General features: G+C 40.7%; 4 protein-coding genes across 7 annotated transcripts in view; all 4 read right to left on the bottom strand.

Moving 5' to 3' along the window:
* Positions 1–865: 865 nt before the first annotated feature.
* On the bottom strand, positions 866–4809 carry LOC118312285. The gene is made up of 7 exons (XM_035636758.2): positions 4648–4809; positions 4401–4546; positions 4222–4283; positions 3009–3047; positions 2754–2849; positions 1877–1975; positions 866–1717 (listed from the first exon to the last, which is right to left on the bottom strand). The coding sequence occupies exons 1-7, from the start codon at positions 4759–4761 to the stop codon at positions 1551–1553; spliced, it is 723 nt and encodes a 240-aa protein (XP_035492651.1). The 5' UTR covers positions 4762–4809; the 3' UTR covers positions 866–1550.
* A 358-nt stretch (positions 4810–5167) lies between these two features.
* LOC118313235 lies at positions 5168–7961 on the bottom strand. Its single transcript, XM_035638576.1, has 6 exons — positions 7751–7961; positions 7452–7597; positions 7225–7286; positions 6964–7077; positions 5832–5930; positions 5168–5427 (listed from the first exon to the last, which is right to left on the bottom strand). Exons 1-6 carry the CDS (start codon positions 7865–7867, stop codon positions 5249–5251), a joined length of 717 nt encoding a protein of 238 aa, XP_035494469.1. The 5' UTR covers positions 7868–7961; the 3' UTR covers positions 5168–5248.
* A 1118-nt stretch (positions 7962–9079) lies between these two features.
* On the bottom strand, positions 9080–12639 carry LOC118312628. Its single transcript, XM_035637405.2, has 6 exons — positions 12339–12639; positions 11186–11328; positions 10016–10077; positions 9788–9901; positions 9441–9539; positions 9080–9336 (listed from the first exon to the last, which is right to left on the bottom strand). Exons 1-6 carry the CDS (start codon positions 12447–12449, stop codon positions 9212–9214), a joined length of 654 nt encoding a protein of 217 aa, XP_035493298.2. The 5' UTR covers positions 12450–12639; the 3' UTR covers positions 9080–9211.
* Positions 12640–13918: 1279 nt separating this feature from the next.
* The window catches only part of fip1l1b (FIP1 like 1b (S. cerevisiae)), a 9814-nt gene continuing 926 nt past the window's right edge, over positions 13919–22806 (bottom strand). Inside the window, exons 3-17 of one of the 4 annotated variants that reach the window (XM_035637401.2) lie at positions 22121–22187; positions 21902–22014; positions 21421–21485; positions 21131–21238; positions 20703–20833; positions 20325–20443; positions 19864–19917; positions 18739–18792; positions 17630–17726; positions 16619–16775; positions 16413–16494; positions 15901–15956; positions 15471–15660; positions 15023–15172; positions 13919–14690 (exon numbers count right to left, since the gene is read on the bottom strand). In XM_035637401.2, coding sequence (XP_035493294.1) covers positions 14546–14690; positions 15023–15172; positions 15471–15660; positions 15901–15956; positions 16413–16494; positions 16619–16775; positions 17630–17726; positions 18739–18792; positions 19864–19917; positions 20325–20443; positions 20703–20833; positions 21131–21238; positions 21421–21485; positions 21902–22014; positions 22121–22187 — 1588 coding nt within the window. In that variant the 3' untranslated portion in view covers positions 13919–14545. The remainder of the gene's footprint in view (positions 14691–15022; positions 15173–15470; positions 15661–15900; positions 15957–16412; positions 16495–16618; positions 16776–17629; positions 17727–18738; positions 18793–19863; positions 19918–20324; positions 20444–20702; positions 20834–21130; positions 21239–21420; positions 21486–21901; positions 22015–22120; positions 22188–22806) is intronic. The other 3 variants (XM_035637402.2, XM_035637403.2, XM_035637404.2) reach the window with 3 other exon arrangements.

Raw genomic sequence — 22806 nt, 5'->3', positions numbered from 1 at the left:
AGGTTTGGTCTGAGGTTGCAAGTCAAGTAGGGTATAAAATACATCACTTGAACAGCTGTAAGATTATGTATTTGAAGTTTATTTTGAAATTGAAACGTGCCCCTTTAAAATTTTAAAAATAACCTTTTTAATCTCTCCGTGGGCTCCCTGTTCATATACTGGAAACAGCCATGGACTCACAAAGCTTAGATGTTGGATTGGTTAAAATGTTAAAAGACCCACATTCACTTGATTACCAATGGACTGCCTATTGGCTCATCAGTCACTTTTCTATCTTTTGATTGTGATCGGTTTATGTAAATCTAGGCATAAGGCCATATGCATATATCGTGTGTGTGTGTGTGTGTGTGTGTGTGTGTGTGTGTGTGTGTGTGTGTGTGTGTGTGTGTGTGTGTGTGTGTGTGTGTGTGTGTGTGTGTGTGTGTGTGTGTGTGTGTGTGTGTGTGTGTGTGTGTGTGTGTGTGTGTGTGTGTGTGTGTGTGAGAGCGAGAGAGCCCACGGTGTTTGCAGATGCAAATGTACTCCGTAGATCACAGACTGTGATTACCCCTGCACAGAAACGTAGTCATTTTTATATTATCTAACGTATTCTGTGTCTGTTTGCGTGTGTGAAGGAGAGAAATGTATTTGTGCATATGACTCACGAGAAGGTGTATGTACAGTAATAAACTACCTATAAACAAGGCTATGGGCATCCTCTGTTGACACAGTGTGATTTGTAATTTGAATTTAGTTTCCCGACTTGTCACGAAGTTTAAATGAAAATTGAATGTCAAAGGATATTTAGATATCTAGCCGGATTTACATTATATTAACACATGAAATCAGAGGAATAGGAAGTAAGAATATGTTCTATCACACCTTGTTTATTCATCCACCATTTATTTACATTTTTGCATAATGATGCCATTTTGCCCAAAAACAAGTAAATTGATCAGAATAACCTCTCGTCCAAGAAGCTGGAACATGGTGATATCAGGCAGCAAGAAAGTCAACAATTTGACATAAAAACTCCCAAACCTTCCAGATTAAGCCACATGTTTTGCCAGCGTCAAGGTAATGTAATATGGCGCAATATGCCTCTCACACTCACAGATAAGTCTGTGAGGGTTCAGGGCATCATTTGAGCGCAGACTAAAAAGGTGAAACAATCAACACTGACACAGTCATGTTGTAAGCATGGCTACAAAACCTCAACACGAGTAAAGACAAATCAGAGTTGTTGTCCACGTACTTGATAATACTTTATTCTGGGTGCTTGATCTCACACCAGAGAACTGCAATGGTGTTGCAGCTGAAGTTCAGTTTACTCATCATGTTAAAAAAACTTGTGAAGTTCCCTCAACTCGGAAAGTTACATCTCAATGAAGCTGCATTATGGGAAATCCGGGATCCAGACATAAGAGGGATTAAATGTGAGGATAGCTCAGTCTCTGCTGCTTTGACCTGGACTATTCACCTTTCAGTCTGTCTCTCATGGAATGCACAACTTTACTGTAAAATGTGACTGACGGAATACGCTGATTCTCTGGGACACAGCTTCCGTATGATTAAACGTCCGTGGAAGGTTCCTCCGAGATCATTTTAAGGAAATTCTCTGTTCCGCCCACACTGCTTAAAATCCTCTCCATTATGTTTTCTATGTCGGATCTCTGTCCATCGATGAAGAAATTGATGTTGTCTATTTCTTCAAAAGGAGGCGGCTCTGGGCAAACATCTGTGAGACATGGGAAAGTTTGAATTTAGGAATTTCACAGGCGCGATTCTGGAGCGCATGAATTGGTGAATGCACATCCTAACATAAATCTAATATACTAATATATAATAGCCTCGGCTATTACATCATTTGAGGCTGCAGATAATGTGTATTCATTACCTCCTCCTGTGTTCACATTCATAGTCTGTGTTAAGTTAAAACACTCTCCCAGCTTCTTAAACCCTTCCAGCTCAGCATCAGACAAAGTCCTTCTTTTGCCTGAGAGATATGGAAAAAACATAGAATCACACTTGTGACTTTGTAATGTTTGGATAGCTCACATTCTCACATTTCCAGCACCATAACCTAGAACCACGTCCCTGAATATGGAGCTATGTGTATCATAAGGGGTCTCATTGTTATGTTCTCTTAGTCTCTTTACTTTGTCCTTGTATTTATAGGAAAAACATCCATTAGACTGTGACGTGTGCATGTTTTTTTCCCACTCGGCTTAATGCATTGACAGCTGGTAAGGACCAGTCTCAGTTTGTGACCGTCAGCTCCCTAACTCCATCTTTCCATTAGGTTTTTAATAATCTAGTTGCCTCTAAAAATTGCTTTTTGCTTTGCCTTGTGTCTAAACTCATTTAACCAAATTGAAGAACGTCATGACAATTTATTTTCATCCTACTTATTTAGTATATATGAGCAGTGATTTGAATAATTGACCATGAATACATTTTTTTTTTTTAAACATGAATAATTTGCACAGGTCAATGTATCAAACACTTAATAATGAATGTTTCAGTGATATTGAAACACCACTTGCACTCTAACTAAATTACAGTATTCTCTAAACGTAACGTTTTTCAGTCATTTTGTGAAGTCAGGATGTAATTTCTTTATTTCCTCTCTTTGTTTTGATTATTGGTTTAGTATTAAGCACATTGCTTCTACGGTATACAAATAGTCTTATAAGTAAAAACTTCATTGACACGTGTACTTATTATTATTATTGTTGTTGTAATCATTATTATTAATAGTATTATCATCTTACTCAGGAATATCATTCTATCGATTACTGAGTCCTGAGACCTTCCCAGCAGAAGACAGTCTGGACAGCCAGTTTTCAGTAGGTTGAAGGAAAAGAGCTCTGGGGAGAACACACACACACACACACACACACGCACGCACGCACGCACACACACACACACACACACACACACACACACACAGTAGTGTTGCAAAGCTGGAGACAAAGTTCAAATCTGTTTGTGTGGTATGTCAGACGTGTCATAAATGTGTGACTCACCTGGCTGGAGAAGGTGGTGCAAGGTCTGGTTGGTTATGACTGTGACACAGAAGCCAAAGTTTTAACATGTATTAACTGTACACTTTAATGACTTCATTGACAAACAAATTCAGCCTCCAATATTCACACCTATACTGATACTCACTTTGCTCAGTCCCATCAGGATCTAATTTACCCAATGTTCCTTTAAGATCTGGGTTTGAATCTAGTTGTCAATCACCTCCACCTTCCTACGCTGTCAAAAATCATTACATGCTCATATTTGACATCATCAATAAGCACTGCCACCGTTCTCCAAGCCAATCGTCTATAGATATCATTCTAATCCACTCCGACCCACTATTGCACAACCTACATCCTCCCCATCACCATCACGATGTCCAATGTTTCATCACCAGTCTGCTATGTCTCAGCAGCAGAAACAATCTGACCAAGTTTCGGGGGGTTTTAAGAATTTTCCCTCGATTTAAATGCAGCGTGTAAAGGGAGGATTGGGGGAAAAGATAGATGGAGGCAGCACAAGCCTCAACTTAATGCAGTTTAAATTCTTTCCCAGTATGTGTGTTCAAAAGCCAAGCTTATCTTAATTCAGACAAGTTGTGGCACAGCAGGTGTGTGTTGTGCAAGCATCTTTGAATCTCTTCCCAGAACTGTGGATAAAAGGTTGAGAACAAACACCTGGATAGCCATCGTTGAGATTCTAGTCCCCGAACAATAACCGGACAATAGTTTGAACAATATTTGAATATTTGAATCATCATTTGGCAAGAAGTAGCAACCCAAAGACATCTTTCTGGCATAACTACATGATGATGTTAATGAGAGAAACTAAAGAGATAATAGGGTTCCTACTAGGGTTCCTAGATAATAGGGTTCCTAGGGTTCACATGAACACGTTTTTAGTAACAATGATTACATTATTTTTTATATTTTGTTCATGTCTTCAGTACTATACCAGAGGGTGTTTTTTTAAGTCTTATTTCTTTAATTTTATTATGTTTTATCGTTTTTTCCCCCATCATTTCACAGCTCAAGCTAATGTGGTAAATTATTTGACAGTTCAAATTTTAAAAAAGGAACTTTGGAGTTTGTTCAATACTTTGCAAAAAGAAAAAAAAGATTTGTTGCTGTTCCAAAGCTGTATTTGAAGGTGCATGGCGGGTCAGAATATTGGTCGCACATTTCATAAATATTGATAAATTAGCCTTCTCACCTAAACGGAGAGTGTTGTTCACCAAGGTCATCTTCAGTTTGACTCCGACACAGAAGCCAAACCTTTCCCAAATAGAAATAAAAAAAATGTGAAATTTAAACTTGAATCAATGTGGTTTGGATTATTGGACTTAAATAAAATCACTTTTTAAAATTCTTAAAACGCAGATTTGAAATTACGCTTTCATTGAGCTCATGAAATTGAAGGCATCGCTCTCCTGAGCCGCAGAGACTTTCCACCACATGCTTTGTTTAAAATGATTCATCTTCACTTCAACATCCTGAAAGTCTGCCTTTTCTGCCACCACCATCCAATTGCCCAGCAACTGGAACAGAAACAGTGTCTCCCTCAGTTGCATGAGATGGCAAATGATAATATTGTAGCGGTGGAAGAAAATGATAGTTTGAAGCTGAGAGAGTGATTTACCTGGTCTCTCTGGATTTCAAGAGGTTGGATTAGAGCCGCGCAGCTCGATGCTGGAGCCGATTGTCCGCGAGACAGAAGAGCGAACACAACCACAGCAACATAAACAAACTCCATCGTGGTTCGTCCGCTGCTTGTGTCTGCTTCGACCTCAAGAAACAGTTGCATTTTTAAATACAGAGGCTCATCCCACATGAAATGTCCTGATTTGTTTAATATGTGTTGCAATCTGGAGAAGGGGGAAGGTTCGTTGACTTTCAGTTAAAAAGATAAAATCAAGGTCATGGCTGAGTAAGTGTGTTGATGTCAGTGTGTTTACTTTTTTGCACAACTTTTGTCACTCTGTCACTCTCAACAAGTGGAAAAACGTATTTTTTCAAAAACCTGTTAGGGCCTAGTGATGCAATATGTAAATTGATGGGAGACCTATTCTGGAAACCGGGAGTGCAATTTCCAATATGACAGAATTCACAAACATTTTTTTCCCAAAACAATATCTAAATACAGAGAAGAACAGCAGTCATATATTCATCTTCATTTTTATTAGTATTTTCTTCACGCAGACATGGCATTATTCTCATGTAAGCACGTCATGGCATTAGGTTCATTTTTGCTTTAATGCAGCCACGTTATCGGAGAAGAGTTTGATAAGGGTGCTCAGTCCACCTTCACGGTTCAGAATGTTGTGAAGCAGGTTTACAACTTCAGATTCCCTGTCATTCTTGATACTGGTCAGATCGATGGTCTGGGATTCTTGGGAGGGAGACTCATCTGGGCAAAGGTCTGCCATGTAGAGAATGGAGAATTCATTTCATTAAGGACATTTCTCCGGTGCTAAACCTCTTCAGCCATGGTGTTGAACAAAGTAAAGGCAAAGAATCAAATTCACTGCCCGGACATTTTGGTGGTGATAATCAGCTTAGTTTGACGACACAGTGAGGGGTCTTGCAGGCCGCAGGCACAGGGGAAAATGAATGTGATCTAGTGTAAATCTAACTTTAGTTTATCTGACAAACGTGCATTTGACCGCTGGCAGCACGGTTTTTAGTCTGTTCACAGTTACACAATAATTAAGATGGTGCTGCAGCTGCATGCACAAGTGAAGACACAGGTAACAGTTCTACATTGTGGATTCACATGCATGTTTAAAACATCGAAGCACTAAAGTTACTCGTGTGAAACCATACCTTTTTCTGGGTCCAGGAAAGCAGGTGCGGGTAAGTTTAGACAGTCCACCTGCTTCATAAACTCTTCCCGCTCTGCAGCCGACACCTTATTTCTTCTGCCTGAGGGACAGAAAATGTGCAAAGCAGCTAACTGGTTTTATGTGGTACAAAAAAACACAAAGAAGAAGACGAATCATGGCTAGTGTGGCAATATGAGGCACCAAGGATAGCAATCATGGTCTGTCTGTGATGGATTGTAAAGAAATTCACGGAGCCCACGTGAATGTAACTTTGGTGACCCCCTGACTTTTCTTGATCAGCATGTAAACATTGTTCATGCTGATGTAAGCATTTACCTAAAATGCCATGCACATAGACCCTTAGTCTTTTTTTCCATTTAGAGTAAACTTGTGAATAGTCTGATTCACCGCGGGGCCATGTGACAACAGGTTATTGTGAGACAGGTGGGAGAAGTATTCAGAAACTTTACTTGAGTGAAAGTATCTGCTGCCATCAAGCTCCTTCAATGTAGAAATACTCAATATCAAGGCAGGGAAAGTGCTGCTTAAGTATTATCAGGAAAATGCACCTGAAGTATCAAAAGTAAAAGTACTTGGAAAAAAAAGATACCAATAGATTATCAATACTGATGCATCAATTTTGTATACATTTTGGCCTTTTGTATTTTAGTGGACTGGTTCCCGACCGCGGGGTGGGGCCCCAAAGGACAAGAAGATACATAGTAAATACAGTAAACAGTCTCGAAATGTTTAACTCAGAAATGAGGGGAAGAATACAAAGTTCTGCTACACATTTTTACATATAGTAAAGCAAGCAAGTACCTCAAAATTGCACGGTACTCGAGTCAATGTAGTTAAATGTGGTCACTTTCCGCCACAGCAGTGTAATATGCCTACTCACTCTGCAGGAGATTTAGTTATACTGTGTTTACTATAATGGCTCAACATCTATTTTTTTATTAGGCCACCATTGTGTTTTATTATATATGGTACACATTATTAGATTTATTGGATTTTTGCATCACTTTAATTAACATGCCTTGATTTGTTAGGTATTTAATTCCCTGGATTAGCAGAGAATAGACAGTGACCACATTTCATATCACTTCATATATCTGTGTCTTTACTCTTACTCAGGAGCTGGAGGCCGGTAAATGCACTTCCTCCAATGGTGTACTGTGAGTGGATGACGAGGCAGTCGGTGCAGCCAGTATTCAGTAGGGTGGCAGAAGAAGGGTAAGTTCCCTCTGGCGATACATGCATACAAACACAAACATATCAACACACACAAACAAAGTGCTGTTGCAAAGCCGAACACAAAGTCTGAATCAGTTTGTGCAGGTACAAGGTCAATCAAAATAGTCCGTACAGCGGGTTCCATCGATACCACTCACCCATGAGGATAGTGCTGTTCTGCAAGCTCAACTTAGTTGAGAGAGAGAAGCATCGGCCAAACCTTGCACAAGAAGAAATTAAACAAACGATCCAAAAGAAGTGAAATTGCACAATGAATTTGGCAAAAACATCGCTGAACTCTCTTTGAGCTGAATGGTTGTTGTTTGGAGTAAAATGTGAACGTATTATTTTTGATACAATCCTTAAATGTAGGCTTAAAAATTACAGTTTTTGGACTTGATAGTGATCGATGGCATCACTCTCGTTTGCAGCTGTGAGTCTTCCCCAGACGCTCTCTACAAACATATTTGTCAGCAGCTTGGATCCAATAATGTTTGTGCTCTCTGCTAAGTATGTCCATTTGCCCAGCAGCTGAAACACACAGTGTTGCAAAAAAAAAGAAGACAGATGATCACGTCTATACACTGTGACTCTTTAAAAAAAATGAATTATAATAATAAAACAATATACAGAAAGTGAGAGCGTGAGACACTGGCGACAAAGTGAGGGGACAGAGCGTCTTACCTGCTCTCTTCCCTGGATTTCAACAGTTTGAATTAGACTCTCACAGCTCGTCACGGGAGCCGACTGTCCGACAGAGAGAAGACTGAGCGCAGCCACAGCAACATAAACAAACCCCATCGTGGCTCCTGAATCCCTGTGTGACTGTGTGTTTCACTGACCACAGTTTGAGAGCTGACTGTGTCTTCTTCAGGCTAAAAATGGTGCATTCAAGTGCAGAGGCTCATCCCACATGAAGTCCTCCTACAAGTAAATATGAGTATACTCCAAGTACCCAAAGTAAAAGTATCATTACGCAGAACGTTGCATGTTGGAGCAGGTAAAGGATTGGGTTTTATGCACTGCCTGGTTGGTTTTCCTTATTTTATCCTATCTTAACCTTTCAGTTCATATTCAAAATGTGATCATAACATTAATCATAACTCATGTGTTAGTTATATTTTGAATTATCAATCTAAATCTGCAAGAAACTAGCACCTAATAGGGACAAATAAATATAAAAAGTGTGGAGTGCAGTAGAAGTTTAATGTAAGTAAACAGGAATCATTTAACTAAAAGCTGTATTCAGTGTAATGTAATGTAAGTCAATTTATTGTTTTTTAGTCAAACGACTAATCCACGTCCACCCTCAGTTTAGTTTTGCTTGCAAGATATTGAACTGGCAGCAATCATAAATTAATGTTTTGAAAAGCAATGCTACATTTAATTTCTTTGGGGTTTTTTCTCAATGGAGAAATCTTCTTGAAGCGCTAAAAGGAGAGTGACTATTGGACTTAATTCAACAGTTGGCAACAACACATCTCCAAATATTGAGGAAACGAAGGTTAATGTTGCCTCATATCTGCTGTGAATGTTTGCTACTAATTGATTTCAGCCAAGGTCTCTGAACTGAAGTCCATGATTCTGAAGCAAAACAAACAACAACACAGCTTCAGCTGTAGCTTCTTCAGCCACATCGTTTCCAATGTGAGAGAACTTTCCTTCAATGCGTATTCAAATCTAAGAAGTAATAGTTAACTTTGGGTGGAATAGGACCACCTACACTCCCGTCACCTCTGAGGGTTTTTCTGTCGAGGTCTTGGATGGCTTAAAATTCCTTGGCATATGAAATCCGAACAGTATATAAGACTGTTCAGTCTTGAATACTTCTACGTCCACCAAAAATTTGCTTTGATCCCTGGACTTTTTCGCCCAGACCAGCACACCACTTTATTTTGTGATAATATATTTCAATATGTGATTATATGATCCATGATTTTTTTTTAAATTCTTGAATCCAGTCATTTTGTCCTCTGTTATAAGATATGATGATAAGAAGAAGAATATAAGACATTTAATACATTTTATTACTTAGTAATTAATACTAAATTAATACCAGTATCATACACAGTTACTGTATATCAGTAAATATTTATGATTACTCATTCAAAAAGACGTACATCACAAATCAAATCTACATCTAAATCAGTTCACAAACATGTCGAAGAAAGTGTCCAGGAGTCTCGCAACTCGATGTCCCATCTTGGCCTCCAACAAGGTGTTGAGTGCGCTGAGCCCTTCTGACGGCGGGATGTCGTCCGGGCAGATTTCTGTGCACATACGTATTAGATTTGCGTCACAAAACAAAAACGTCTGTGTCATATTATGGAAGCCCAGTAGGCAGAGGCAAGAGAATTAGTTAGAAAAATCTCACCGTAGTTTGGGTTTATTATTATGGGCGATGGCATGCGGAGACATTCTGCTTGTTTCTGCAGCGTCTCCAGAGCGACAGGTGAGACGTTCTTTCTCCGGCCTGGAAATAAAGAGACAATCAGTCAGGGATATCTCAGGATATTCATTTCAATGTGAGACGGCCTACTGAGAAGAAGAAGAAATTGTTTACTTCATCTTACGACTTATTGTATCTGTTCATCTTCTACACGGCTACACAAAATACCAAGAGATTTCTTTTGTGCAAAAAACTAATCTCAAGATGGAAAAACAGGGGTTTGCTTTATTATATTCATTAAAGATTAATAGTCATATTTCTGTATTTCTTACCAAAAAGCATAAGACTGGTGAAAGTGTCTTTGCCAGAGATAACTTCTTCATAGACAACTAGATGGTCTGAGCTGTCGGTGGGCAGATAGACTTCCTTCAGGTAGAAAGGTTGCTCTGTAAAACAAAAACAAAAAAACAACACAAACAAAACGGGAAATCACAGAGAAGAGTGTGTATTTTACTGCAGGTTTAAGGATCTTACTCACACGACGGCTTGTCTTCACTTACCAATTAACATTGTGCTATTTTCAAAGGTCACGTTGTAGGTCAAGCTTGAACATTCACCGTATCTGCGAGGAAAATAAGGAAGGCTGCATCAGAACATGGTATCATGAAGGTGTAGAATGAAGCAGCTAAATTCGATGCACACTGTGTATTACATTTGACACACTTAAAAGTTCTACAATCAATATTTCATTTTCCAGTAGATCAAATGACAATATGCGCATCAAGGGTGTGGCTGGACGTAAAGTGAATTATGCAGTTTTCCTTGCGTGTCAGAGTCTTTGAACTCATTGATTTGGTTTTACAACCTGCAATTTTACAGTTTGGACATTGCCAGACATGTTATTTCTACTAGGTGGCAATAAACTACTGGATGTGTGAGTTTATTTAAAGTTGGTTCACAACTAGCTTCCACTGCCCCCAAGTGGCCGACAATGAGTTAATGCACTTATATCTGCACTTACAGGAAAACACACAAGCTGCTTTCAGACATGCACTGAAGTCCGGACATTTCCCTGAAACTTTTTCGGAGGGGCTGTATGTGAGCATGCAAAATGTCTGCAATTGTTGCTGCGGACATTTTCCGGAGCGTTTGAGCCCATGAGAGAATACAGCAGGAAGATTCACGGTGAGCAAATGGGCACTCTATCCATGTGCCGCCCCTCGCCTGAAGCTTCCAAAAAATGTTGTGAACCCGAAAAATCTCCTGCTGCATTCTTCATGTATGAACAGCATATGTGAACATAGATACTGTATATACAGTGAAAAATCATTTTAATTTTTTATACAAAAGGGCCTTTAACGTTCCACTGATGTGAGTGAGGGTAGTTACATGTGGACAAAAACCTTTGTGTGACTGACAGACCATAGACATTAGTTTTGAAGATGCTACACACAAACGTTTTCCAGGTAGTGCGGACTGAAACAGAGGCTCCACAAACGGCTGATGGACGGATGATGTACGTTTATATGAAAATAACTGTCAGCTGTTTCCCTGAGTCGTGCTCATTGGTTGGAGAGGCCTCCACCAGTGCTGTGGTGTGATAGTGTGCGTGTGTGTGTGTGTGTGTGTGTGTGTGTGTGTGTGTGTGTGTGTGTGTGTGTGTGTGTGTGTGTGTGTGTGTGTGTGTGTGTGTGTGTGTGTATGTGTGTGTGTGTGTGGGGGGGGGTTACATTTGCTGAGTCTGGATGAGATTCAGGACGTTGCTCTGGCTGGTGGCGGTTATGTCCAACCACACGCTGGTCAGCAGGTGGCCCAGGGAGCGACTTCCTGGGAGGTCGGAGCTCCCCCCGATGTACAGCCACCGACCCCGGATCTGCAGCACACACACACGGAGCACAGAATATTAGTCAGTGTTTCTCGACCTTTGGCCGGACCTGTCGGTCGTGGAAGATTTCTGAGATGTATTTGTTTGATAAAGTATATAACAAACATTTAAGAAGAAAATTAGTGCCTCCTCCACCTTCTTGAAAATAGACCACAAAGAACTAAATTTAAAGGACCAGTGTGAAGGATTTAGCATCTAGTGGTCAGGGGTCCCATGTCCCCTCCCTTTCTAAGCATGTAGCTGAAGCTACGGTGGGGTGGCCCAAGGAAAAAGGCCAAAGACTCGCTCCGGAGACAGTGTTTGTCCATTCTGGGCTACTGTAGAAACATGGCATTGCAGCTGAAGGGCAACCCACCGTGACGTCAGTGACTGGTTTGTGTTGAAGCCGCAAAGTTTATCATCTTGTGTCAGCGCCATCTTGGATTTTTGAAACCTGAAGTAACCATATTTGGAAGAGGTGGGGGTGGGGCCTGACTGGGCGCTCGTATACTCCACACCCACCTACACCTGCAACCTGCACCGATTAGACGGTACCAGCTGCCAATCATGCTGTGTCCACGCTCCAACACACATATCACGCTTTATCGTCTATTTTACTCTAAAGGAGACCACAATTTAAAAAATCAACATCATGCTGTATTGAAGAAGACTTAAAACTAGAGATTGAAACCATAGGGGGAAATTTTTACTGACGTCATAATTCAAGCGAGAGTACAACAGTTATTTTCTTATAGACTTCTATAGAAACAATCAGTGGAGTTGGTCCCTGCAGGTCATTCGAGAGAATACAGGCTTCAGGCATTGGCTTGACAAAAGAAAACATAATTATGGATATTTTAATATGTTTCTTATTTTTCCATTTCTGCTGATGAATCCCCACAAAATCGTTCATACTGGACATTTAAATACAAATTGTAAACTTCTCAGAGACACAGAGATAACAATGTCTTATTCTGGATGGGTCAAAATTAAATTGATGCAAAGAAAAAAGCACTTACCTCTTCATTGCTGATGGTGATTGGTTTCACCAGGCCGTCACAGCTGCTTACAGGAGCAGCGTGTCCCGTTGAGAGGAGACTCAATAATACAGCAACAGGAACACACTTCATCCTCAAGATGGCTCTACTCTCTTTTTCCTCAGGATATCCTTTCTGTTGTCCTTGTGTGACTCCGATGCTCTACGTGTTTTGCCTCCAAGTAGATCTCTTCATCCACTGCCTGCCACAAACTGTGAATCAAAACCCTTCCCCCCTGCAATGCAAGTCTGTAGCATATATTCACTGTTCTGTGAGCTCATGTAATCAAAGCAAACAGCCCAAAGGGAGACTTTGACCCTGTTTGAGGAATTTTGATCTAATCACATACAACAGGGAGCTTTGTTGAGGCTGTACGTGGTATATATGTTAATGTGTTCCATTAATCTCTGTGATAATCCTCTCTGATCTCGCAATGAGACTAATGAACACACTTTCATTTTATTCACATTGTGCATGTTCATTTGAAACGGCCCTGATAGTCAAAGTCCCCTTTGTGCCATAATAGTCAAAGTTGTACTTAAATAAAAGCACTTGAGTAATATAAGTAATACTTTATTTACACCCCTATTAAGCATTTATGAGCACTATTTACACATGAAATAAATGGCTTACAGCACATTGTAATGTAGGTGTAAGAATAAAGTGTATATCAATATATCTCCTCCTGTGGGCACATACTGCAGTAAGTAATTGCTTATAAATGTGAAAAACACTTTTCTTAAATGTAAGTGTTGAAAGTTTGCAAGTACATAAGTAAAAGTTCACAGTGCAGATTGGTACTTTTCCAGAATTCTACATTTAAATTATGTTAAAAAATTAAAACTATAAAATGTTGGTTCTAAGATTTAGAAAAAACAAAAATCATTGCCACACCTATCAAATATCAAACACCTTCAATAAAATATTATATTTGAAGCCTTAACATGTAGGAGGCATTTTAATGTTGCAGCTGGTTTATGTGGTGCCATTTGTAACTGCTTTATACTAAGGAAAGGACAATCTTTCTCTTTGTATTTTCAAAACAAATATTTATTTGAATTTTAACTTGAACATTGTCCTCTCCTTCTGATAGCCCAGATGTGCTCTGCAAGTTGATCCTCAGAGGCACGTGACCATTTGAGAACATGCTCGTATCACACAAACGTTTAGTAACCAAGAAGCTGCCTGGATGTGCACATGTACAGGAAACTCAGCTTTACTCACATTACACCTGTCACTTTCAGCAGCACCCTTACTCATCCAAAAAGAAAACATTCAGCCAAATAGGAAAAAATATATAATTTCAATTCAAAGTGGGATTTAGTAATTTGTATCATGTTGTTTTTTTACTACTAAAAGGTAAATTACCAAATGAATATGCAAATATTTTCCATTTTTTAAAGTTTAACTGTTGGACGCAAGATGTCTCAGGGTCATGTTCAGGTTGTAAATATATATACACGTGTTAACCTAGCACCAACTCTGCACATACATTTTTCTGCACAGTGAAGGTCAATCATACCATAGACATAACAAAAATATGAACTATTTTTTGAGTGGAGGAGGATTTAAAGGATTTATTTTTATTACAACATTTTAGACCCCAAATCATATAGACTACATATTTACCAATATCAATATTGATCATTACTGGGAAACCGAAGAATTATTGAACTATGACTTTCAAAAAAAGCCACAAAAAGACCTTTTTTTATCAAAAATGTTTTTTTTTAATTGAACTTAAACTGACAGCTCTCTACAGGTGTCTTCACACAAAACAAGCTCAAATGGACAACAAACAAACCAAGTGACAGAAAAAAAGAAAAGTGAATCTCTGGGCACGACCTGGTCATTACAGCAGTGCTCCGAGAGAAGCGCTGGGTGAGAGAAGGAGATGTTTGAAGACTGATGTCAGCTAGTGATGGACAAACATCCCCCCTTCACCACCTCCCGTGCTCCATCTATTCTCTGTCTGACGTGATGGTGAGGAGGAATGACAGCAGGGGGAGGATGGAGACTGATGGAGAGGGGAGTGACAGGACACATCGCTCACTCTGGAACTTTCTGGTTTTGTTGGTTTTAAGCTCATTTTCTCTCTTCCTTCTTTCTCATCTTGGTGGGAGAGGGGATGGAAAGACAGAAGTGGAGACAGACAGACAAAGAGAGAAAAGACGGGAGGTGGCAGATCACTACTCCATGGCCTCCTGGTTTTCTTGGTCTGCGCCGATATCCTCGCCGGCCTCTTTGCCCTCCTTGCTCCTCTTGCTCTTCTTGTGTTTGTGCCTTCGGTGGCTGTCGCCTTCCTCGCTGTCGTGCCTCCTCCTGCTGCTGCTGCTGACGGAAAGAGGAGGACGGGAGGGTGAAAAGAGCCGGGGAGGTGAGGAGAGGGGAGATCAGTGAGGTAAAGGGAAGAGATCAGGAGGCGAGTTAAGGGAGAGACAAGATCAATGGGTGAAATGGAGAAGGGAGAGGAGATCAACAGAGAGACAGCGTGGTGCCAGTCACAAAAGGAACAGGTGTTTGGCAAGAGACAAAGGTTGAGACAAGGTGGAAAGAGACAAAAGAAAAATAGAAAACATATTGGTGTAGGGTTACAGAAATAAACAGTTGGTCAACTGGCCCTTTCTTCAGCACCTTCCCATATTATTGCTGGTGTGATCATTTACCTGCGTGAGGACTTGTGGCGTCCCTCCTCTTTCTCTCTGTGCCGCCTGTCTCTGTGCCTTTCCTCTTTTTCTCGACTTGCGCGTTCACGATGGCGCTCTCCTGCGTAGGCACGCTCTTGGTACTCACGGTAACGATACCGCTCTTCGTCGCTGTTGAATTTGAAAGAACAAGAGCTCTTGTTATCTTATGTTCCATGTATAAACCAAACAAGCACCTGCTCTGGTTAAATGTTTCAGCAAATCAACAGATATCTCTTCTAATGCTGTCTGTGAACATTCAGAGAAAATTAATTATTACACACACACGGATTGAGAAACAGTCATAGAGTGTCTCTCACACACACTCCCCCCACATTGTGCATCACCTAGTGGCTTTATAAATGCCAGTGAACTCAGACACTCATGTGAAACATCTGAAGTGTGTCTTTGTGCACATGTTCGTCCTCACCTGGTGTAGCTAATAGCCGAAGGACTGTGCTCCCGTTCTCTCTCCCGCTCATGTGTCCTCTCCCTGGGTCTCTCTCTCTCCTTTTCTCTCTTGTCGTCTCGACGGGAATAATAATCCCAGGGTTTGGAGTTGTCCATCATCGGGGGCCACGGAGGAGGCACGCCTCCGGCCATGGGTGGAGGGTAAGCACCTGAGGAAGCAAAGAGACGGAACTTGGTTGTCACTACTTGTTCTTTTGAAACTCGAAAACCCATTGATCTGAACACAGATACAGACCTGCCATTCTCAACACATTTGGTAATTATTTTCCAAACATATCACAAAAGATATATGTTATGTTGCATCTCATGTCTTGACTTAAAATCAAGTTGAGGCATTTTGTTGTGTTCCCAGGGTTAAAAAAAAATCTGATTATGTTTTAAAGGTTCACCTTGAGGGAACGGGTACGGAGGGATGGAGCGTCCATCATAACCTCCAGGGTGGCCACTGTGGAAACAGACAAAAGACAACTTGTTACAGTGTGTTTGTTTTGTGTGTGTGTGTGTGTGTGTGTGTGTGTGTGTGTGTGTGTGTGTGTGTGTGTGTGATACTGTTTACACATTAGGTCTAGGGTTGTAAGGTTCATATTTCCATAAGCAACTATGTAAAGATGGAAAACAGGACTATGAACTCATGGTGTGGGTCAGATCCATGTACTTTTTAAGTGAGGACATAATCTTCTATAACTCAGTATCAATTTATCTTCTTTTCTCTTTAATAGATGTGGTCTGGAAGGCCCTCTTTAGAAGAATATTCCACAATGGGTGACACAGACTACACCTTAAAAGTTGATTTCATTTACATTTGGTTGTACAACCTTTAACTGCAAGTTATCAGTGATGTTAAATTTTAAAACATTTCTGTCATTTCAGCTCTAGTGTTTCTTGTGTGCATGTGTGTTACCTGTCCATAGTGGGGATGATAGCAGGTGGAGGCCCACTTGGTGGAGGAGGAAAACCAGGAGGAGGGACTGTGATGGGCAACCCTGCGAGGGAGAAAGAGAGGAAGGAGATACAGATGGAACAGTCAGCTTTCAACGCCATAAAACTGAGAAAAAAATTTTAACGCACCAAGAGACGAGCTGATAAAGAGAAGGATGATGAACTTACTGGGTGGCGGGATGAGCGGGGGTGCAGTGCTGACATTCGGGGGGGGAGGGAGAAATGGAGGTGGGGGTATGTTTGGAGGAAGAGGTCCAGGGGGGAAGAAGGTGGGCATCTTCGCTGGAGTGGGCTCAGCATCTGTTGTGGAGTGTTCAGAGATCACCTGTACATGGACACGGGAGAGTTTGGGTGGAGAGAACACACACACACACACACACACACACACACACACACACACACACACACACACACACACACACACACACACACACACACACACACACACACACACACACACACACACACACACACACACACACACACACACACAGTCAGAGCCGTTTCTTTTAACTGTAACTCCTTGTTTAGTAAGAGACAGAGTATTTCACCAGAGCAAAAAATGAAGAATCACACAAAAAAGTCAGATGCCCGCTGAAGTAAGATTACCAATGCGGAAGGTGGAAAAAAACTCAAAATCCAAGATGGCTGCTCCACGCATGAAGTGTCTAACACCCCATGGAATAAAAAATACAATCTCCTACTTTCAATCCTGTGTTCTTTGTTTATCCTGTTGCAAAATATATGTCAATCTTCAATCACACATTTACTAATTTTACGTCCAATGAAAATGCACTGCCGGCTTCGAATCTAGGCTGGAACATATATGGCCTCCCTAGATTTTGATTGATTTTTGGTCTGTCTCCTTCCTCCGTTTCATAACTGTCCGATTCATTGATTACATCTGCAGGTACTGGTGAAGGTGGTGTTGAGGAGACCTCCAAAAACCTATAAAATGAATACTTTCAAACAATAACAACCATTTTCCCCACTTCACATGGACTTTAAGTCAGTCGCACACCCAGTACTGTCCAACTTCTATGTGCAAAATACGGCATGAAGCCTTTAGAACTGGTAATACTGCTGGTTTTTCAACTTGTACTGGAATGCGATCGACATGGATGATAAACGCTGCATAACAGTGGAGTCTAATGTCACAGAAGTTTCTTTGATTCAGACCTGGATATTGTTGCCTTCTAGGTTGTGTCGGCGTCGCCCTTCAACCCTGCTGATGGTGGCCGTCCCTCCACCGATCACATCGATGGTACCACTCTTTCTAGTAGTGGAAAAAGAATCAAAAATCAAGGCACTGATCAGAATCCAATTCAAATCACACATGCGGCACGCGCGCAATCACCCGCGCACGCACACTGATATACATAAACTTCCAACATGAGGCCTAAAGTCCTAACGATAAAGGACTTTTGAAGCTGATACTGCTGATTCAGTATTTTAAGGGTTTCAAAAGGACAGGTTGCTTTTATTTTAACAAACACAGCAAACATTTTAAGAATTTACATACACATATAAATGTGTTGCCAAATAATCTCAAACCTAGTTTGGCAATTATTGAACAGCAATTTCTTGTTTGTCAACATATACACGGATTCTTGCAATAAGCTAATATCAGCCAGTTTGGGTTTTTCCATTGCACAATTGCACTGCACAGGCACACCAAGTGTTTTTTTCCCACTGTACCACGCAACAAAGTAAAGTGGTTCATCTCAACAGGACCACAGCAGCGTAGCTCAGTTATCCCCGGGGGTGAGGCCAAAGTGGAAAACGCACGTCGTCTCGACCAACCTGTGCTAATGGAAAAACCCTATATACACTGTCTGCGGAGATTCTCGTTCATCCAGGTCATAGTTATCCACAACGTTGTTGGATCAGGAGCAACTTGACTCAGTTGTAATTTCTTGAAGACCTTTCAACTATCACCCAAGAGGCTACTTCAGTTTAGAACGGAAGAAGCCTCGTATTCATACAAACACATAACTTTATTTGATGTAATAATCATATGTATCAATGGGCCACCGAAGTTTTAAATGTCTTTTCTACTCCTCTTTTAAGCTCTTACTAATATTAACTTGACACATGCACATCAACCACCCCAGAAACTTTGAGTGAAAGAGAAAACATCTGTGGGGCATTAGAAGTGGCACCAGGAGTTTTTCAGCAGCCACATTTCATGGTCAAGGAAAAACGCCAGGCCCCTGTTTTTTTTTTACATCTACACATTCCCCATCAGGCCCGTTACTCCTTGTAGGGACAAGGCCCTGCCCACTTACGTATAATCGGACATGTCCGGAGCAGGCGGGCCAGTCCACTGAGGGGGAGAGATCCTACCATTTTGAAACAAAGCACAGGGGTAAAGGAGACGACAGTAGCATTGGCCCCAACACACACAAAAACACAGCCAATTGGATGGTGACCTGTTTTAATCACAGGCCAGATTTGTTTCTGAGAGTCTTAAGTATGTTATATTTGTAAAAGTTTCACACATTAAATGTTTATGCTGTGCAGTTCCCTCTAAAATAATGAAATCTCGCTACCACACAGAACAGCCATGAATGAAATCTATCCTCGCTTCTTATGAGTTAAATATATGTAGTGCGGATATTCATCCAGCTCTCCATTACATAGACATATCCTTGGCTCAATAAAATACAACCAAGTCCTGTTGCTCCTAATTCAACAACCTCGCAGATAACTATATACTGTATATATATTTTGTAGGTCTGGTGAGGGACTTTACTTTAGCCTTACGGAGCTTTTATAAAAGCTCGAATGGTATCAAAAATAATTGCATTCCTGAAGTACAGTTAAATAACCCATAGGAGAGTGACTTAAGAAAACAATTAATCTTTAAAGGATATCATGATGCACTACCTGGTGTTTTTAACAATATTAGTCGGTAAGACCATCAACATTTTGTCTATGACACTTTCGCACATCCTATCAAATCAAACCACACTTCTCTTATTTCAAAAATTCCATATCACCATCTGGTACAAATGAAAAATACATCTTATTAAGGAGGTGTGGATGTTTCAGGGCCTTCAGAGTGTTTAATTATTTACAAAAAGTGTTAAAGTTGCAAATTAGCACACAAAGGAGATCTGAGATGAAAAATGATTCTTACAAACTCACAAAAAATATGAAATTTGATGTAAGACTCATATGTATAAATCTAATGTAAACTTTCTATGTCATGACACATGCACATCAACCACCCAAGAAACAAAAGAGAGAAAACATCTGTGGGGCCTTGGAAGTGGCGCCAGGGGTTTTTCAGTGGTCATGGTCAAGAAAAACGCCAGGCCCCTCTGTTTTTTTTTTTGTGTTTTTTTTTACATCTACACATTCCACATCAGGCCCATTTCACTTGTAGGGACAAGGCCCTGGCCACTTACGTATAATAGGACATGTCCGGGGCAGGCGGGCCAGTCCACTGAGGGGGAGAGATCCTACCATTTGGAAACAAAGCACAGGGGTAAAGGAGACGACAGTAACATTGGCCCCAACACACACAAACACACATCCCATGGGATGGTGACCTGTTTCTACCATGGGGATGATGGTAAAGTGGCCATATGTGTTTTTGTGAGAGTCTTAAATATGTTATATTTGAAAAATGTAACACATTAAATCTTTTTGCTGTGCAGTTTCCTCTAAAATAAAGAAATATTGCTGCCACACAGAGAAGCCATGAATGAAATCTATCACCTTTTCTTATGACGGTCAGTTAAATTTATGTGATCTTTATCCAGCTCTCCGCATCTTACACATATCCTTGGCTGATCTGGTGGAACCTGGATTAGTGTGGTTGATGGTCAGATGATTTAATAAGTGTAGATGAAAGCAGGAGTGTTACCTGGTGACCTGACTGACGGCAGACTTGTACAGGCTGGCGGGAGATGGGAAATCTGGCTTCGAGGTATGAACTGGCAAACTGGATATGTCTTTATCGTTGCCTGTCCTGCCTTGCTGAACCTAAAAAAGAGCAAAAATGAGCAAAGTAATATATTTAATGTGTTTATCATCATAGATATATTGATTTTAAAGTAGTCAAACAAAGTTTTTTTTGTCTCAATCATTATCAAGGCAGCCTCCATAAAGCAACGTGCTGTCAAAACAACACATTTGTGAAGTTGAAGTCTACTGCGATTCCAACCGACTGATGAGAATGAGAGGACAAAGTGTAGAGGCAGTTAGGAGAAATTAGTACAATGTGAGCAGCAAAGTCTCTTACAGTGATTTTACTCGTAACAGAGCCGACTGTGGAGACCTCCAGACCCATCCGCAGCCTCTTCTGTTTTTCACAGTAAGCCTTCCACGTGTCTTCATTGAAGCCATAGTTAAAGTAGTCGGACAGATCAGCTCCTACACACACACACACACACACACACACACACACACACACACACACACACACACACACACACACACACACACACACACACACACACACACACACACACACACACACACACACACACACACACACACACACACACACACACACACACACACACACACACACACACACACACACACAATACTGTGAAACACTGCACATGCTAAACATGACTCATCTTTATCGGTGTCACCAAATGTCCAGTAAATGACCATAACTGAGTCTGAAGTATTTGGGGGGAGGTAGGAAACACAAATACATACCTGGCTTTCTCCAGGGTTTTTCCTCAAAGGACTCCATTTCCACCTCCACCACTGGAACCCCATTGATGTTTCCAGGACCATCAAGATCCACTCCCTTCATTTTCATGGCTACGAAATATAAACAAAATAAAATGTTAGTGGACAAGTACATTAAATGCACTTTGCTTTAACTATTCACCATGTATAGTGTTTGTGTTCTGGCAGTTTTAAAGAGAAGAATTTAAAATAGCACAGAGAAGAAAAAATGTTTAAAATAGACCGGATACAGTTTTAAGAGTGGAGTGTGTTACCTTGTCCGTAAGGTCTGGAGCCTGTTGTCTTTATGTTGAGATTTACAGGAGGAGCTCCATAAGTCCTAAGAAGAGGAAAAGAGGGTCTTTGTCAATGATCTTACAAATATGAAAGCAACTCGGAAAATCCAAGTTTGTGAGAAGACAATCAGAAGACATTTAGATTAAAGTAATTCACACCAACAACACATCATCCTCCGTCTCTTGAATGGTCCCGAAAAAATATTTGATTATCATGTCAATGTATAATTGATATTAATGTTCTAGGTTCTATGGTTCATTGTAGGAGATGTGGTGCATTGACAATGTTCTGAGATGATTTAGGAATACTATCTGAAAACTGTTGGATTATTGTAAAACACTTACTTTTAAGATACAAGTCAGTAGCTGTGAACTTAAAATTTCATCTCGCTAGAAGCTTATTCAAACTAACCAGTAAATAAGATGATCTGTAAAATGCCTCACTTTAACTGAAACCTACGTGTACTGTGGTGCTCCAGTTTTAATGTCTCCAATGGTGACCCGGACATCATCGTCGTCATCATCACTGTCGCTGTCACTGTCCACGTCTTCACCTGCTGCTTCGCCTGTGGCCTGAGATCCCAAAACAGGGCGGTAAGTATGTGTTAACTTCAAAAAAAGAAAAGAAAAAGAAAGCAAACAGTGCGACATGTACCGACAGTGTGTATAAGCTACTAACCTCAGAGGCCACTCCATTTCCTGTAGCGTGTGCAGCAGCCTCCTCTGTGGAAGCATCAGCAGGTGCACTGCAGATGAAATGAAGTATTAGATATAATGTTTCCTTCCAGCTACACACACATCCTCAAACGCCCAGAAAAAAAGAATCATCAGAGGCACACGATGCACAGCTACATATCAGTATATAGACCAGAGGGTGATATACAACTACATTATCCTGTATGTGTCCCCTGCTGAGTATTAAGTTAAGTGAATTTAACCGATTTAAAAGTGATTTTCCCTCCGGCAGAAAACTTCCCGGTCCAATCACAACTGATTATCTGATAATGGGCGGGGTTTTTCCCTTGATGCGGAGAGAAGCCACTTTTGTAAACAACCAAGGCTGCCGCTGATGAACGAGCATTTGACTAAAAGTACCCGATCATTTAAAATTTCTCCCACAAAAACGACAACACTCATTCACAGACATTGTGGAATCTTCATCACAGGCATGCCCTCTCTGCACGCTCTCTCGTCTGTTGACATTTCCACATCGCTCAACAGATGTCACGTGATTCTTTGCTCTCACTGGTTGCAGGTCTATCCAATTGAGTCTGCGTCCGTTGGTAACGGCTCTTGGAAATAGAAAATGAACTGAGAGGTCCCAGACTAATATGCATTTGAGTATTAGTCTAAAAATCTACTAAA

The sequence above is a fragment of the Scophthalmus maximus genome, chromosome 8, assembly GCF_022379125.1.
Source record: "Scophthalmus maximus strain ysfricsl-2021 chromosome 8, ASM2237912v1, whole genome shotgun sequence".
NCBI classification, from domain to species: Eukaryota; Metazoa; Chordata; class Actinopteri; order Pleuronectiformes; family Scophthalmidae; genus Scophthalmus; species Scophthalmus maximus.
The sequence above is the reverse complement of the archived record's forward strand: the minus strand, read 5'-3'. Positions and strand labels throughout refer to the sequence as shown.

Coding starts and splice junctions, on each gene's coding strand:
- LOC118312285 (XM_035636758.2), bottom strand. CDS start 4,761: ATGGAGTTTGTTTATGTTGCTGTGGTTGTGTTCGCTCTTCTGTCTCGC. Junction 4,547..4,647: donor TTGAAATCCAGAGAGACCAG/GTAAATCACTCT, acceptor TTTCTGTTCCAG/TTGCTGGGCAATTGGATGGT. Junction 2,850..3,008: donor GCACCACCTTCTCCAGCCAG/GTGAGTCACACA, acceptor TGTTCTCCCCAG/AGCTCTTTTCCTTCAACCTA.
- LOC118313235 (XM_035638576.1), bottom strand. CDS start 7,867: ATGGGGTTTGTTTATGTTGCTGTGGCTGCGCTCAGTCTTCTCTCTGTC. Junction 5,931..6,963: donor TACCGGCCTCCAGCTCCTGA/GTAAGAGTAAAG, acceptor TCTGTCCCTCAG/GCAGAAGAAATAAGGTGTCG. Junction 5,428..5,831: donor TTTCCTGGACCCAGAAAAAG/GTATGGTTTCAC, acceptor TCTACATGGCAG/ACCTTTGCCCAGATGAGTCT.
- LOC118312628 (XM_035637405.2), bottom strand. CDS start 12,449: ATGAAGTGTGTTCCTGTTGCTGTATTATTGAGTCTCCTCTCAACGGGA. Junction 10,078..11,185: donor CTCATCCAGACTCAGCAAAT/GTAACCCCCCCC, acceptor TTTTCCTCGCAG/ATACGGTGAATGTTCAAGCT. Junction 9,902..10,015: donor AAATAGCACAATGTTAATTG/GTAAGTGAAGAC, acceptor TTTGTTTTACAG/AGCAACCTTTCTACCTGAAG.